Source organism: Myripristis murdjan, chromosome 5, assembly GCF_902150065.1.
Source record: "Myripristis murdjan chromosome 5, fMyrMur1.1, whole genome shotgun sequence".
Taxonomy (NCBI): Eukaryota; Metazoa; Chordata; class Actinopteri; order Holocentriformes; family Holocentridae; genus Myripristis; species Myripristis murdjan.
In genome coordinates this window covers 33330184-33344835 of record NC_043984.1, presented here as the reverse complement: position 1 = coordinate 33344835, position 14652 = coordinate 33330184, and the positions used below count along the sequence as shown (strand labels likewise).

The 14652-nt window shown below is 42.8% G+C and overlaps 1 protein-coding gene across 2 annotated transcripts in view; it reads right to left on the bottom strand.

Annotated features, from left to right (window-relative positions):
• Positions 1-3930: 3930 nt before the first annotated feature.
• mtss1 (MTSS I-BAR domain containing 1) overlaps positions 3931-14652 on the bottom strand; it is a 72400-nt gene continuing 61678 nt past the window's right edge. Inside the window, exons 11-14 of one of the 2 annotated variants that reach the window (XM_030051181.1) lie at positions 13741-13884; positions 12162-12312; positions 9141-9167; positions 3931-7645 (exon numbers count right to left, since the gene is read on the bottom strand). In XM_030051181.1, the coding sequence (XP_029907041.1) occupies positions 6486-7645; positions 9141-9167; positions 12162-12312; positions 13741-13884 (1482 nt within the window). In that variant the 3' untranslated portion in view covers positions 3931-6485. The remainder of the gene's footprint in view (positions 7646-9140; positions 9168-12161; positions 12313-13740; positions 13885-14652) is intronic. The other variant, XM_030051182.1, reaches the window with a different exon arrangement.

Genomic DNA, 14652 nt, shown 5'->3' with positions numbered 1-14652 from the left:
TATGTGTGTGTGTGTGCGCTCCACCCTTGCCTTAATTACACCCTAAGGATCATGGGTAATCATTTGGGTCTGGTAAATCACAGAGAGTCTGAGTCAGGAGGAGCAAGACGTTTCTCACAAGACGATTCAGCAGAATTTCTGCTGCCCTTCCTGTTTCTGCGAGCCACGTGAGGCGTTCAGGGTCCGCCGTGTCCTCGGACAAAACGTGCGTTCGAAACCCTCCACAGGCCGTGTGGGCGGAGCTGCAAACTCGCCTCCTCCTCCTCCTCCTCCTCCTCCTCGCTTGGACACGACGGCGAGACGTCACAGAAGAAAACCCTGACTGAGCTTCGTTTTGCTTTGTTTTGAAAATGCAGCCAGTTCCATGAAATTAAATGATGAAATAAATGGAAATGGAATCAGTCACAGCCGCTAATCAACAGGCTGGTGATTCCTGAGGAGTTACGCCTGAATGTCTTTTTAGTAAAAAGCTGATTTGTAGAAAATAAACATTCATCCTGTTGCTCCTCCGGCAGGACGAGCTGCTGCTTCTGATTGGCTTTTCAGTTTTATTAAAAATTAAACTATTATTGAACATATTAGAAACGTCATTAAATAGTCTCATTAAAATAGTTACTTATTATATTTTAACGGGGTGACTGGTAATCTGTGACCTGCTACGTTTCAAGTGTAATCAGCCCTAGAGACTCTGTTTAAATCTGAAACGTTTGTTATTAAAATGCTTGTTTGTTTAAACGTTTGGCTGAAATGTTGTTTCTGTGATTTTCCTCATTTTTTCACATTTCATCGCACTGTTCAGTTTCCTCGTACGCCTCATGTTCACGGCTGAATCTCTCATGTTGTCTCCAGTGTTAAACACAGCATTTTAATAATCATATAGGTATAATTTCCTTGTCATTTAATTTTTTTTTTTTTTTTTGCTAATTTTCTGGGATTTCATTCACTGATTTTCTTGCTTTTTTTTTTTTATTATTATTTTTAATTTGCTCATGGCCTTTTCTGTGTTTGAGAGAAATCCAATCTTGTTATATTAGAGTCATTATAAATAAATATATATATATATGAATAGTTTTCTTGTCATTTAACTTGTTTGGGCAATTTTACACTTTTTAGCCAATTTTCTGGTAATTTTTTCTGGTAATATTTTCTTTTTCTTTTTTTTCACTAATATAACAATGAAAACTCCTGATCCAAAGCAGGATTTGTGGTGTTTTGCTGAGCCCATCAGTGTGGAAGCTGCATGACAGCATGACGGGCCTGATGATGCACAGATTATTCTTATCATAGTTATTGTTATTATTCATCATGACTTGACTGTCTTGATTTGATTTGAGCAGCAAAGTGAGTTCACTGCACTTCACCGAGCTGCGTCTCATCCAGCTGCTGCGTCTCATCCAGCTGCTGCGTCTCATCCAGCTGCTGCGTCTCATCCAGCTGCTGCTCATCACAGAACCAGGAGCTGCTCTGGTCTCGGATTCGGTGCGGGCCTGACTAATCGCTGACACGCAGCGACGCGGCCGTGACTAACACCTGACCGAACCTCCGTTTCCACACGTTTGCAGAAAAGCTGATTCGAACATCCCGGAGACAGGAGCTGTCACGAAAACCACAAACACACACTGATGCATGATCTGTTTCTCACACACACACAACACACATCTGGAATGTGAGTCAATACTGTGAAATTTCCCAAGAAGAACACATAAATAAATAAATAAATAAATAAAAATAAAAATAGTTTTAATTTGACAGCGGGGGTTTGACTGTGACAGCTCACAACACCAGGAGACCTCGCTGCTCGGAGTGTGTGTGTGTGTGTGTGTGTGTGTGTGTGTGTGTGTGTCATATCATTCTGATGTGAAGCAGAGCCGAGCTCAGATTCCCATGAAGCCACAGATGAAAACAGGAGAACTGCATGATGGGAAAAGGTCAGGAGGTGAAGGAGGGTTTGACTGTGAATCTTCTGGGGAAATAAAAACAAATTTATGATATTGTGTAATTTTTCTGGCCTTGAAATCAAAGTTTTTCCAGGGAATTTGAGTTTCTGCGGTGATTTAGCTCGATCTGCAGCTCAGAGAACCGAGAGGCTCCAACGTCCTCCATCCTCACACACTCCTCGTCTTCTTCTGCGTCACGGTGGCGTTTCATCGACACTCAGAGGGCCCTCAGAAGGACCCTGAGGGCCCTCCAGGGGTCCTGAGCAGGATGAGGGTTATTCTGATGTCACGATGATTTAATTCTCTAAAAAGTTTTAGAGATCGTTTGTCATCACTCAGATATGATATTGAAACAGTTTAACCCTTTGAAACCCGAGCAAATTTACTTTTTCAAAATCATGGAAATGAGCAAATTAGCATAAAATGACTGGAACATTAAAAAAAAAAAAGGTAACACTTTCCAATAAGAGTACAACAATTAACGTTATTTAATGCCATAATGTTAATTAACTGTTAGTTAATGATTATTATGGCATTTACTAATGTTAATATCTACAATAACCCTTAAATAACATAAATTACATATAATAACATATAAATTAATACCTTAGCATGAACAGCATTAACTAACTAATTAAATTAACTAATGTTAATTGTTGTACTCTTATTGGAAAGTGTTACCAAAAAAAAAAAAAAAAAAAAATAGAACCCCACCTCCTACCGAATTACACAAAAAAAAAAAAAAAAAAAAAAAAAAAAACTTGAAATTTGCAAGAAAGCATTATTAATTTATTATTACGAATTGTATATTTAGATAGTGATACTGGATCAGACTCCTTGTGTTTTTTTGTTTGTTTGTTTTTTCATGTTAACCTCTTGCTGTTGTTCCTAATGTTGTTTATGTGTTTAACTTGCAGCTGATTGTTCACCCTGTTGTTATTGTTCTGTTATTATACTGACCGTCTGAACACGGCTAACAGAGTCAACCTGGGGGTCCAGACCCTGAAACCCCCCCAGGAGTTTGTCCCTGGCGGCCATGTTGGCTCCACAGTCGTGAACACTGGACTTGACCCGTCTGAATCAGAGATTACCTATAAGGAGAGATATTCCACCAGGAAGGATATGCGGGGTGACAAAAATCTGAGTCAAGCAGCAGTCAGAGGGACTTTTCCACGAACTCAGCTCTCTAAATCATAATCTCTCTCTTTTTCCATTAAAATAATCCACTTTTGTAAGAGATGAATGAAATCTGGAATCATTTATGCAAAAACAGCACGCAGCCTCGGTTCAGTGGAAATCCTCTGAAACTGCTTTACAACCGTGGGTTTCCTGTCGGCTCAGCTGTGACTTGTGATTATGTCACTGGGCTGAGGGACAGAAACAGTCCAGTCACCGGGAAAAACATGGAGTCACATGAACTGATGCTTTTACTGCCCTCAGCCCCACTGACCTCCATACACTCTGATGGCAAATGTCACTTACATATCTAATCTAATATTCTAATCTGTGAGCCATTCGAACACGGCCAGGAAAAATAATATAACTTAAATATGAAACTGAAATGAAAATAGAAAAAAATGTCTTATAATTATTTAATCTGAGCAGCTGCAGGTTGACTGACGGGTTTAAAGACTTGCTTCTGATTGGTCAGTGGGAATCATTATTCTGACATTTTTCTGTTTTTTTTTTTTTTTTTTTTTTTTTTTTACAAATGGGAAAAAAAAGAATAAAAAATATAAATGTCAGTGTGAGTCTGAAACCTCAGTTTTAGATTTAGCTCATGGACAACCAGCTGAGATTTTACTTTTCATAAATTCCTAATCTTCTTTTGTTTTACATTTTCTCTCAGAATAGCAAACATGTGTGTAACAGCTGTTTAAGTCAACACACACACACACACACACACACACACACACAGCCAGCAGTGAAATAAATGATCCAGCAGCAGAGAAACTAAAGCACCGACAAAAAAAAACAACGACCAGTCAGCCAATCAATCATCAATTCTTATTATTGATCCCAAAATGAACGTTAAAGGTGAAGAAGAAAGGTTTCTACATTCTGTTCGGTGACGTGGTCGTCGTCTGTCCGTCTGTCCTCCGCTCGCCTCCTCAGCTGATCCCGCATCAGTCCCAAACTTTTATCTTCTGTACAAAAATATGATGACCGAGGATCTGTTTACATCGTCTGATCAATAATCAATAATCAACAAAAATACAGCTGAGATATATATAGATATACATACATATATATATAGATCTCTCCCAGGAAATAGTAGCACTAATACACACACACACACACACGCACACAGGACAGCGGTGGGCTGATCAGTTGATTGATTGATGGAGCCAATCAATCAATCAATCAATCAATCAAAATAAACTCTAAGACTGATAGAAGCAAAGGCCTCGTTTTCTTCTCTATAAACACTTGAATCAACTGAGCTGCATCTCCCAGCATGCACCTGGTGTGTACAGGTGTCACTCACACACACACACACACACACACACACACACACAGCGTGCAGGCAGCGTTCAGAGGAAACACAGCAGCGGAGTCATGACCTTTGACCCTTTAAAGGCATCACGTTGTCCAGATTCTTCTTCGTGAGTTTTGTAGATCCAGTCCACCATAATCTGCAGAAATACAAAAAAATTGATCGGTCCAAGACGATTATCAGAGCCAAATTTGTTCAGTGATCAATATCGTAATTTTGATTGACACGATGGCCGATGTGAAAACCCGGCAGACTCCGCCTCCCCGCCTTCAGAGCGCTGACAGTTTTAGTTTCAGTTTCACTGGATATAAATGTTTTTAAAAACGCAGCCTGATCCTGCATCGCCAGTCTGAAGGTTCAACATATCATTTTAAGAAAAAGTAAAAATAAGAGAGTAAAATTTGAAATCCTGCGGGATGCGGGACCTTTAAAACCCAGGAGGCGTTCTGCTGCTGCTCGTCTGAGGAGTTTCACGACACACACGCCGCCATGTTGGAGCAGCGGCGACTTCAACGGGTGTCAAAAAAAACTAAAACTTTCGTCTAAACTGGCAGAACATGTGTGATCTGTCTGGTTAAAGGGGCGATGAGGAGCACAGACAGACACAAACTTCACATCTTCACACTGATGCTGTGATCCAAAGTAAAAACACCTGTTTAGTTTAATTTAGTTCCATAACAGAAGCCGCTGAGACCAACATCAGATCAGGAGTTTGTTGCTCATAGCCCGCTATGTCATCAACCTTTATTTGGTCCCAACTGCTGATCCCCGTCTCCTGCAGCGTCAGGACGCCGTCGCCTCTGAAAGCTGCCCACACACACACACACACACACACACACACACACACACAGACAAACACCCCTCCGTCCTCTTCCTGACATTCCTCATGTAACTAACTAGATATTTACACTGTAAAAAACAGACACCAACAACATCTGAAATCCTTTTCCACAGCGGCTAGCCGGCTTGTGACGCGTCGCCGGTTCGAATCCCTGTCCCGCCTGGGAGGGTGTGGCTGAGACACCTCACCTCCCAGGGTTTTCTACTCCGATCAGTGAATCGTATCGAACCCGAGCCCTGCTGTTCCAGGGCGATCTCACTGAGCGCTGCACAGCCACACGGGGCAGATCACTAGAGCTGCAGCTAATCATTGTCTTTATTGCTGATTGATCTATCGAGTTTTTTAATTTAATCGACCACTCATTTAGTGCATAACGTGTGAAAAATAAAGACAAAGCCTGATGGGAAGTGATCAGAGTCCACAGCGATCAATTGTCTTCCTTAGTCTGACCAGCAGCCAAAAAAAACTAAAGTATTAATTTTAGAATGATATGAACAGAGAAAGGGAAGACAATCTTAGCATCTTAGTGAAGCTGGAATCAGACGATGGTTGGTGTTTTTATTGGATCAATCACTAAGACAATTTAACGATTATCAAAATTATAATCAATTAATTTTCTGTTGACAGATTAATTGACTAATTCTTTAAGCACTATAGAGTTTACTTCCACGAGCACGACTCAGCCATGTAATACTGCGGCGCTGCTGGACTCACTGATAAATGAAAAGTCCAGATCAACGCCCCTCAGACTGGCCGCAGCGCCAGAGAGGATCTAGGATGCTCATTGGTCCACGTCGAGCTATTTAACAGGCCACATCATGATCAGCTGTCTACTCAAACCACCAATCAACAAGTTGACACAGTGCTACGGGACATTCTGATTGGGTAAGACTCAAAGTCAAACAAAAAACTTTATCAACAATCAAAATGCAAACAAGAACCCACAAAGGCAAAAGAAAAAAAATAGAAAAACAGAAAACAGCCTAAAAGGAAGCAGAACTTTGGAAAATAACAGAAAACACACTTTGAGTTCCAGCGTCAGACGGATGCAGATGCAGCCTGTTTTAGTCTTTGTGAATGTGCGTGAACAATTACACACGTGTGTGTGTGTTTCACTTTTCACATGCCTCTGGATCTGTCCATGTGGCCAACATCGGTGCTGATGCTTCGACAGCAGGGAAGCAAAACGACCGCCAAAATCTCTGATTCCTCATTTATGATTGGTTGGAGGGGGCAACATGGGGGCGGAGCGATCGTTGGTAACGGTCCTTCGGAGCTTCACTCCTCTGAGGAGCATCCGCATGTCTGCTCCTCCTCCTCCTCCGGATGCTTCTGCTGGGCTCGGCTCCTGGTCCCGGGACGTCAGAGGAGCCTGGGGCTGCTGAGCACCGGGCAGGGGGTCAGAGGCCTGTGGCTGGGCAGCGGAGCTCTGCTGCTGCGCCTGGAGCTGCTGCTGGTGCTGATGATGATTAAACAGTTGCTGCTGCTGATTCAGTTGCTGGTAATGCTGCTGCTGAGGCAACGACTGGGGTAAGGACCGCTGCTGCTGCTGGACCTGAAGCTGCTGCTGCTGGACCTGAAGCTGCTGCTGCTGCTGGACCTGAAGCTGCTGCTGCTGCTGCTGGACCTGAAGCTGCTGCTGCTGCTGGAGCGGCTGCTGGTAGTGCTGCTGAAGCTGTTGGGTGGACTGGTGATGCTGGATTTGCTGTTGGTGGTGATTCAACTGTTGGTGAAGTTGCTGCTGTTGGTGAAGTTGCTGTTGCTGGAAGGGTCTCTGTGGTTGGTGCAGTTTAGCGACACTGCCCTCTGCTGGCAGAGTGGGCACAGTGGGCACAGGCACTGGGATGGGCATCTGCCCCGGGACCAGCTGGTAGTAGGGGGAGGTGGAGGAGGAGGAGGGCGGCAAGGCGCTGAGGCTCTGCGTGGAGGTACAGAGTTTACTGTAACCTAACCCTCCTGTTGCTGGAGCTCCTCCTGCAGGAGGCACAAAGACGTTCTCCTCGCTGCCGCCGGGGCCTCCCAGTGCCTTCAGGGGAACCTGTGGGGTGCAAATGGGGATGGGAACCCCCCCGCTGATCGTCCCCCTCCGATAGGCCGGTTTGGAGGACGGCTTGCGCCTGATGGTGGCGGTGTGGGACTGCGACTGGTGCAGGGAGCCGGCGCTGAGCTCGGGCTCGGCCAGCAGGCTGACGGTGGAGGCGGGCCGTTTGGACTGCAGCAGCTTCCTGCACTGGAAGCTCAGGTCAGAGTTCCTCGGGATGGTCGACGACTTGTCAAAGTCCGACTGGCTGTTGCCGTGGAGATGGGAAAGGTGGTGCAGGGAGATGGAGTCAGCATCGCCGCCATGGAGAGAGATGGACTCATAGTCGACTGGAGAGACAGAAAAAAAGAGAGAGAGAGAGGGAGGGAGAGAGAGAGAGAGAGATTTCAATTAGTTGCTGTACTGCATACAGCTGCATTTTGTAGCTGAATCCATATTTGTAAAGTGTTTTTTATCACTTTATCTCATGCACAGACAGGGTCCACAATTAACATCCATAAAGCACAAAATGCAGGTAAAAATCATCTTTGGCTGATACATAAATTGGAGTTACTGACTAGTTGGTTGGTGAAGTCATTTTGAAATTGCAATTCAAGGGTGCAATTATGGACTCTGACCAGCTAAGACTATAACCTGCATTCTGAACCATAAAAATCTTGACATGATCCTGAGAGCAAATCAAATTCATCAATAAAAGTAGCCGAGTAATGGCAGTGACAGAGGGAGTTGGCATTTCATCGGGAGATGGTGTTTCCATGACATTTGAAACCCTGCAGGAAAACCTAATTACATTACTGAGTCACTGATTAGCTGTGTGTGTGTTAGAGTCGCTGTTCAACTTGTTACTGGCTATCATCTCATAAAAAAGCCAAAACTGTAGCCCCATTACCTGGCAGTCCCTCTCTCTCCCTTTCACACACACAGACATATCCAGCATGTACAGCCTGTACCGTATAATTGAGTTACAAAACACAGACACACACACGTCACTTGATGAGAATGACGCAAAGCCACACAAACTTAGAAAGGTCACACACACACACGCACACACACGCAGGTCCATTTGCATGTTGAAGGTCACCTGATTATCTGACCAGGAAGTGAATTATACAGAACAAAGGCCACACTGACAACAAGGATTTCATGAGCTCATTCCCAAAACACTGATTTTTACTTTCCATGCAGTTTTGGAGAAGAGAAGAACCACTCACTGCCTCAAGTTCATGGTTTGTTTTCTCTAAAATCTCGAGGATCTGGTCTGTTAGAGTGTTATTTAGTTGACCGAGGACTGAAGTTACCTTGTGTGAATAGGCTGTCAGTTATCTAGCATTTCCTGTGAGAGATTTCATTTTGCATTGAAACTTGGAGCAAGAAACATACCGGCAGCAATGAGGAGCGGGTCAGCAGAAAGTAACATTTCATTAAAGGATGTTTAATCGATTTAAGTCTGTAGAAAGGTTTTTTCTCCTTAAGGAATTAATGATTAGCTTCTTGTCTGACAAACATTTGCACTCTGTTAACCTGACCAAATGAACGTTTGCGTAATGGGACTTCATTTCCAATTCTTTTGTTCCTTATGTATGCTGGCAGAAGGACGTGCAATTATACAGTTTATACTCTCAGGACCAATTACATTTTTAAAATCAAGGTAGTCTGACTGCATAACCGTGATGACTCTGAGTACATTGTTGTGAACTGTCTTGGCAGATTCTGATAAACCAAATAAAGATGGAAAAGTAACTGAACTGAAAGTCAGGCAGACAACAGCAAAGACAGACAGACAGACAGACAGATAGAGGGACATGCAATAAGACTGAGACCTACCATAGAGTGGAGGCTCTCGCTTTACAGCTGGAAGAGAAGGAAGGAGGTTTAACCAGGAAAAATACAACATGACTGAAATTACATGATAAGAAAGCAGAGAGGAGCTGGTGAACCCGGTGACACAGAGACACAGAAACTCGTTCACTAACTTTACAGGACTGAAGTCACAGGTCAACAGACAGACAGGAGACATTTATCACAGACAGACAGAAGAACAAATCTATTAATGAAATAAGATAATGCCACACATACAAGTCTGCTACAAGAGCAGAATGACAGAGAGGAAAAACAACTGATGTCATTTTCTCTGTTGATTAAACGATTTTTTATTCAATCATTTAGAGTATGAAGTGTGAAAAATAAAGCCAAAGTCATGGTGAAGTTACAGGCATCAAAATACAAACCCTGGAACTTTCCTCACTCTGTGCACATTCTCGTCCCACAAAACTCAACAGCTTAGTGTCTCTTGTAATAAATATATTTGTTTACCTCCTCTGAGTTCCTGGTATGCTGAAGCTCTCCTTCAGCACCCACAGATGCTCAAACCAATCAGAACAAGTCATAATTCTGGCATAGCACATTGTGTGCAAATGTTTGTTTCCATGGAATGCATCATTTTGTAACTTAGCTGGTAAACAGTGTTGAATATGTGAAGTGAACTTGAAAATGTAGATGAGAGGATGCAGCTATTTATCATTAATTTAAGAATTGACGAAGAGAGATGAAAACACCCTGTCTGGAAAAAATACCTTCCGTTTAATATGTTGTGTTCATAATCATTGAGCTCTAAAATAAAAAAGACATGTTTCCGCTGTGTTGCACCTTGCTTACGCTGCCTCTAAACTGCGAGGACTGTCCACCTTGGGACCAGGCCTTACTCCTCACCTCCTTAGACTTGCAGGGCTCCTGCTGCATTTCTTTCTTTAGAGTTTTCTATGTGATTTGTTCAGAATTTGTGCACCATGGCCCAAGTGTAAATAAAGAGGCACAAAAGGCCTGGGGGAGTCGAAGGTTGTGTAACCCAGCAGGAAATCTGGGCTTCTGTCTTCAGGCCTGACTGGAGCAACACCGATCCTCATTATCCTGGCCCATGTTCGAGTTCAAGTTCAGGTTAGAGTTTATTTAGAGCCCAAAATCACTTTAAAAGACGTTACAGGCCCACAAGTTTACACCAAACAATACCACACACCAGGGATATCGTGTTTTTGTGCAAACTTTCTTTCCTTTCCACACAGACAACTTGGTCATAATTGCTGTGCACTTACATACGAGACTTTTTGACAAGAGTTTTGTTAAATCCTAGGCTGAGTGATATGAAAGGTTGCCTGATATGAAACAAGACTATGAAACAAGATATTTGTTTGTCCTTTTCTCTACCTTATGATCCTTTCCACCTATTTGTTATCCCCCCTAAATGATGTGTATTCATACTGTAGGTGGTTCTGCTCACAAACCCAATATGAAGGGATGAACAGACCTGATGAGGTGCAGCTGTGTTTTTTCTATTGCATGAGGATTGTGTTTGTTGCATCATTCGTGGCACAGCAAAGTGTGAATCATTATGTTAGTGTTACTATATTTATGTTAAAATACTGTTAAGATAAAAAACCTGACAAGGCAACCCTGCCACACTTGATAGGAATGCTTCAGGACCTTATCAACCTGCTATACTGGTGCTGTGTTATGCTCCTCAGTCCCTCAGTGAGATTTCCCATCAGTCACTGGTGGCGGTTGAGCCTTCATGGGGATTACAAGACCACAGAAACTGTCTGCCGATGTGGTGACGTCTGTAAACGCTACGTTGGCAAGGTCAACCATCTGGAAATAATCTGATTTGCCATGAACCAAAGGCCCATAAAGGCCCATGCCGGTTCTACCTGGCTTACTTGTATGTACAAGACCAACAGGAAAACATCTCAGGTTTCATGAAGGACACCAAGAGCACAGCGTCAGCATCTCACCTGCTGGCCAGGTAGAGGTTTAGAGGCCATCTCTGCCCGTTTACTGGAGCAGAAGGCACAATTTAATGAGGAGAGCAGAAGCTGATTTTTCAATCACCAGTCTCATGACACACAGGAGGAGTTAAGAGCCGCTACGGAGCTTGACAGAGTGTCTTTAAACCAGTAGGTTCATGGGACAAACTGTCTACGCCCGAGGGAAAACTGAAATCAAAGGCCGGTCAGGCTTTGAGATCTCTTGTTACGACGCATCAGGGCGTCAGTCAGTCAAGCGCGTCCCAGTCGCCTGAGAGGACAGTTTCAGTCGGATTACAGTTTGAAGGAAGTTTCTCCCTCAGATATTTTTTTCACTGCTGATTCCTGTGATGCAACACATTCCTGGAGGTATTCTGTGATCAAGTGCTGAAATGTACTTTTTTGTTGTACTTACTTTCCCTCAACCTGCCGAGCCTCCTTCTGCACCAGATGGTGATTTCCTAACGCTTCCCAGAATACCTTTCAACAGCCCTCACAGAGTGAAAGTAAACTTGCTGCTTTCAGCTGTGGAATGTACAGTACGTGCAGGTGGAGAGACAGAGTGATAGTGATGGAGGAACCAGTTTTTTTTTCCACTCAAGTCGTTATTCAAAACTCAACTTCGCACTTGACTTTCTTTTCTTTTCGCACTTGACTCTGCCCTAACATGAACCTTAACCCTAACTGCACTTGTTAAAGTTAGAACACTGAGTTTCACAAATATAGGGTTACCATCATGAAAGGACCCTCTCTGTCTTCTTCTACGATGGATTTCCCCCTGTAAGATGATTGAAAAAGCCAAATGGCAGCTCCAGAAAGAAGGCCTTGCTCTTCACAAAACCTGATGTTTACCGTTGATGTTTTAAATCCTGAAACATTTTCTGACAGGGCAGGGAAGAGTACACGCTTGTTTGCTCCCCTCTCCCTATACGCACTTAAACTTTTGCTTTACTAACAACATATCACAATGGAAAACCACAGTGTACTGACACTGCATTATCGTGTGTGCGTGTGTGTGTGTGTGTGTGTGTGTGTGTTATGTACTCACTGTGTGTGTGTATGGTGTCCTCAGAGCAGGACGGGGTCGTGGTCTGAGTGCTGTAGCCACTGGAACAGTGCAGAGAGTCCCGGCTGCTCCTCGGGGCGTCCGAATTCAACGCACCCAAAGTCAAGGCCAACTGATCCCTGGCCGAACAAGACTGAGGAGAGAGGGAGGGAGAGAGAGAGAGAGAGAGAGAGAGAGAGAGAGAGAGAGAGAGAGAGAGAGAGAGAGAGAGAGAGAGAAATCATTATGATGACGATGATGATGAATACCTTTATACATAATGCATATACTTTTTACAACCAGGATTAATGCACATATTTCTACATAATGCAGACACTTTTTCTTAATTTAATTTCTATTGCACATATTTTTATATTTCTTACTTCTTTTTCTATTTCTTACAAGGTCACTTAAAAGTATAAATATTGTTATTCAATTATTATTGATACTGTAATAGTGAATATAATTTGTAGCTTTCCCAACAAAAGCTAAAGCTGAGTGAAGAGTGGTGTTCTATATAGAGAAGAAATTTAAGAGAGAAGAAAAAAGAGCAGAGATGAAAGCTGTGGAAGAAAGAATGCAGGAAAGGAAGGAAGAGAATGGAGTAGGAGAAGAAAGGTGAGAGGAGAGGAGAAGAACAAGGAAGAAAAGAGAAAAGGAGAGCAGAGAAGAGAGGAATAGAGGGGAGAGGAAAAGCAACAACAGGTGAAGAAAGTGACAGAAGAGTGCAGAAGAAAGGAGAGGGAGAGCAAGGAAAGGAGAAGAGAGGACAGACAAGATGAAGGAAGAGAAGAAGAGGAAAAAAGCAGAATAAAAAAGAACAGAGCAAAATTGAAATAAATAAGGGGGAAAGAGGGAAAGGGAATTCTAAAAGGAAAATAAATCTAAGGTAAAGGACAATTTACATCCACTCGTGCAGGATGATGTCCTGTTTTAGAGGTCATGTCAGGTCATTTCATGTGGACTTTAAGACTCTTGAAAAAAAGTCATGTCTTTCTTCTGGCTCATGCTGCCCTCTAGTGGCTGAGGAGGGTTTCTCATGCTGATTGCACTGGCTGTTTGGGCCTGCATGTAAAACTGTCTTGACTTTTTCTCCACACTTCAACTGTAGTCAGTCCACGTCATTTATTAAAATTCAGAGGGGGAAAAAGATTCTGGAGGCCAAATATCCTTCCGGGAGCATCAGGACCAGAGCTGATGGTGAATTACAGCTTATAATGTATCAAACTGATCAAATATCATTCCATGTAAATATTAGGTGTATACTGTATTCATTCATTTTGCTCATTCATTTTCTAATGTATTTGTTTTTGGTGCTCCTCACTTTGGTAAGAGTATATTTTATTTCAGTAACAATATATTTTTTCAACTCTAGTTACTAGAATTGTGCAGTATACATGGTGTATACAGTCTTGAATGTACATGTTGTCCTATCTGTGCAGCAGTGTTTTGTTTATTTGTGTCCTGACATATGGTCCACTTTCCCTGTGTTTTGACGTTTTGATGTGAAATGATATTAGACATGTTTTACAAACTGCTCTCAGGAAGTGTGTATGTGTGTGTGTGTTTGTGTGTTTGTTACCTTCCCTGATGCCGACATGGCACGGGCTCTCTCTCCATGGTGTGTGTATGCGTTGTGTGGGGGGGCCAATGAGCCGTTCTCTGCCCCGCCGCCGCCCCCGGGACCGGACCAAGGAGCCAGCTGATTGGTGGAGCCGACTGCATCCTATCATGAACAACCCACACACAAATCAATCAATCAATCAATCAATCAATCAATCAATCAATCAATCAATCAATCAATCAATCGAGCATCTTCAGTGCCGTTACAGAAGTCCCTCACCTCACATCTGTCAGCAGTGATCTGGTTTATTAGTGTAGCACATTTCAAAATCATAGCCACAAAGTGTTTATAGGTAACAAAACGATAGACAGGAGCCAATAGTTAGCACTCTACCAGCCAAAAACAGATGGTAATGTAATAATATTCACAATTAAAACACAAATATAATTATACTACAATTCCTGCTGTGGGACTTCTGCAGGGCTGCTTCTGTCCGCTCACACCACTCAACAGGAGACATTCAAAGTTTGTTAACACGAGGTTCAGGGAGAAGAAACGCCTCTCGGGACTCCCTCGTATTAGCTGGTTATGTTAGACCAGTGGTTTTCAAGCTTTTTCATGTTCCAGACCCCAGAGCTGACTTTCATTAAGCCACGGAGAGCCATCGGAAGTGACTTCGCCCTCGAGACCGTGGCATGAAAAGATACAGTATGTACTCAATTGAAAAGCAAAGTACTAAATTAACTGGATGTCGCATTTAAACACTGACAAATACATTCAAAGTGTTAACATTAAAATAATTATTAACATGTTTTTGGTGTCACAATTTTTAATGAAGTTAATTTTAGTGAAATCAAAGTATTTCTCATTCTCCTGAGGGTCCCTGGATCTCACTTTTAAAACCACTGAGTTGTATTACCAGACATTTTG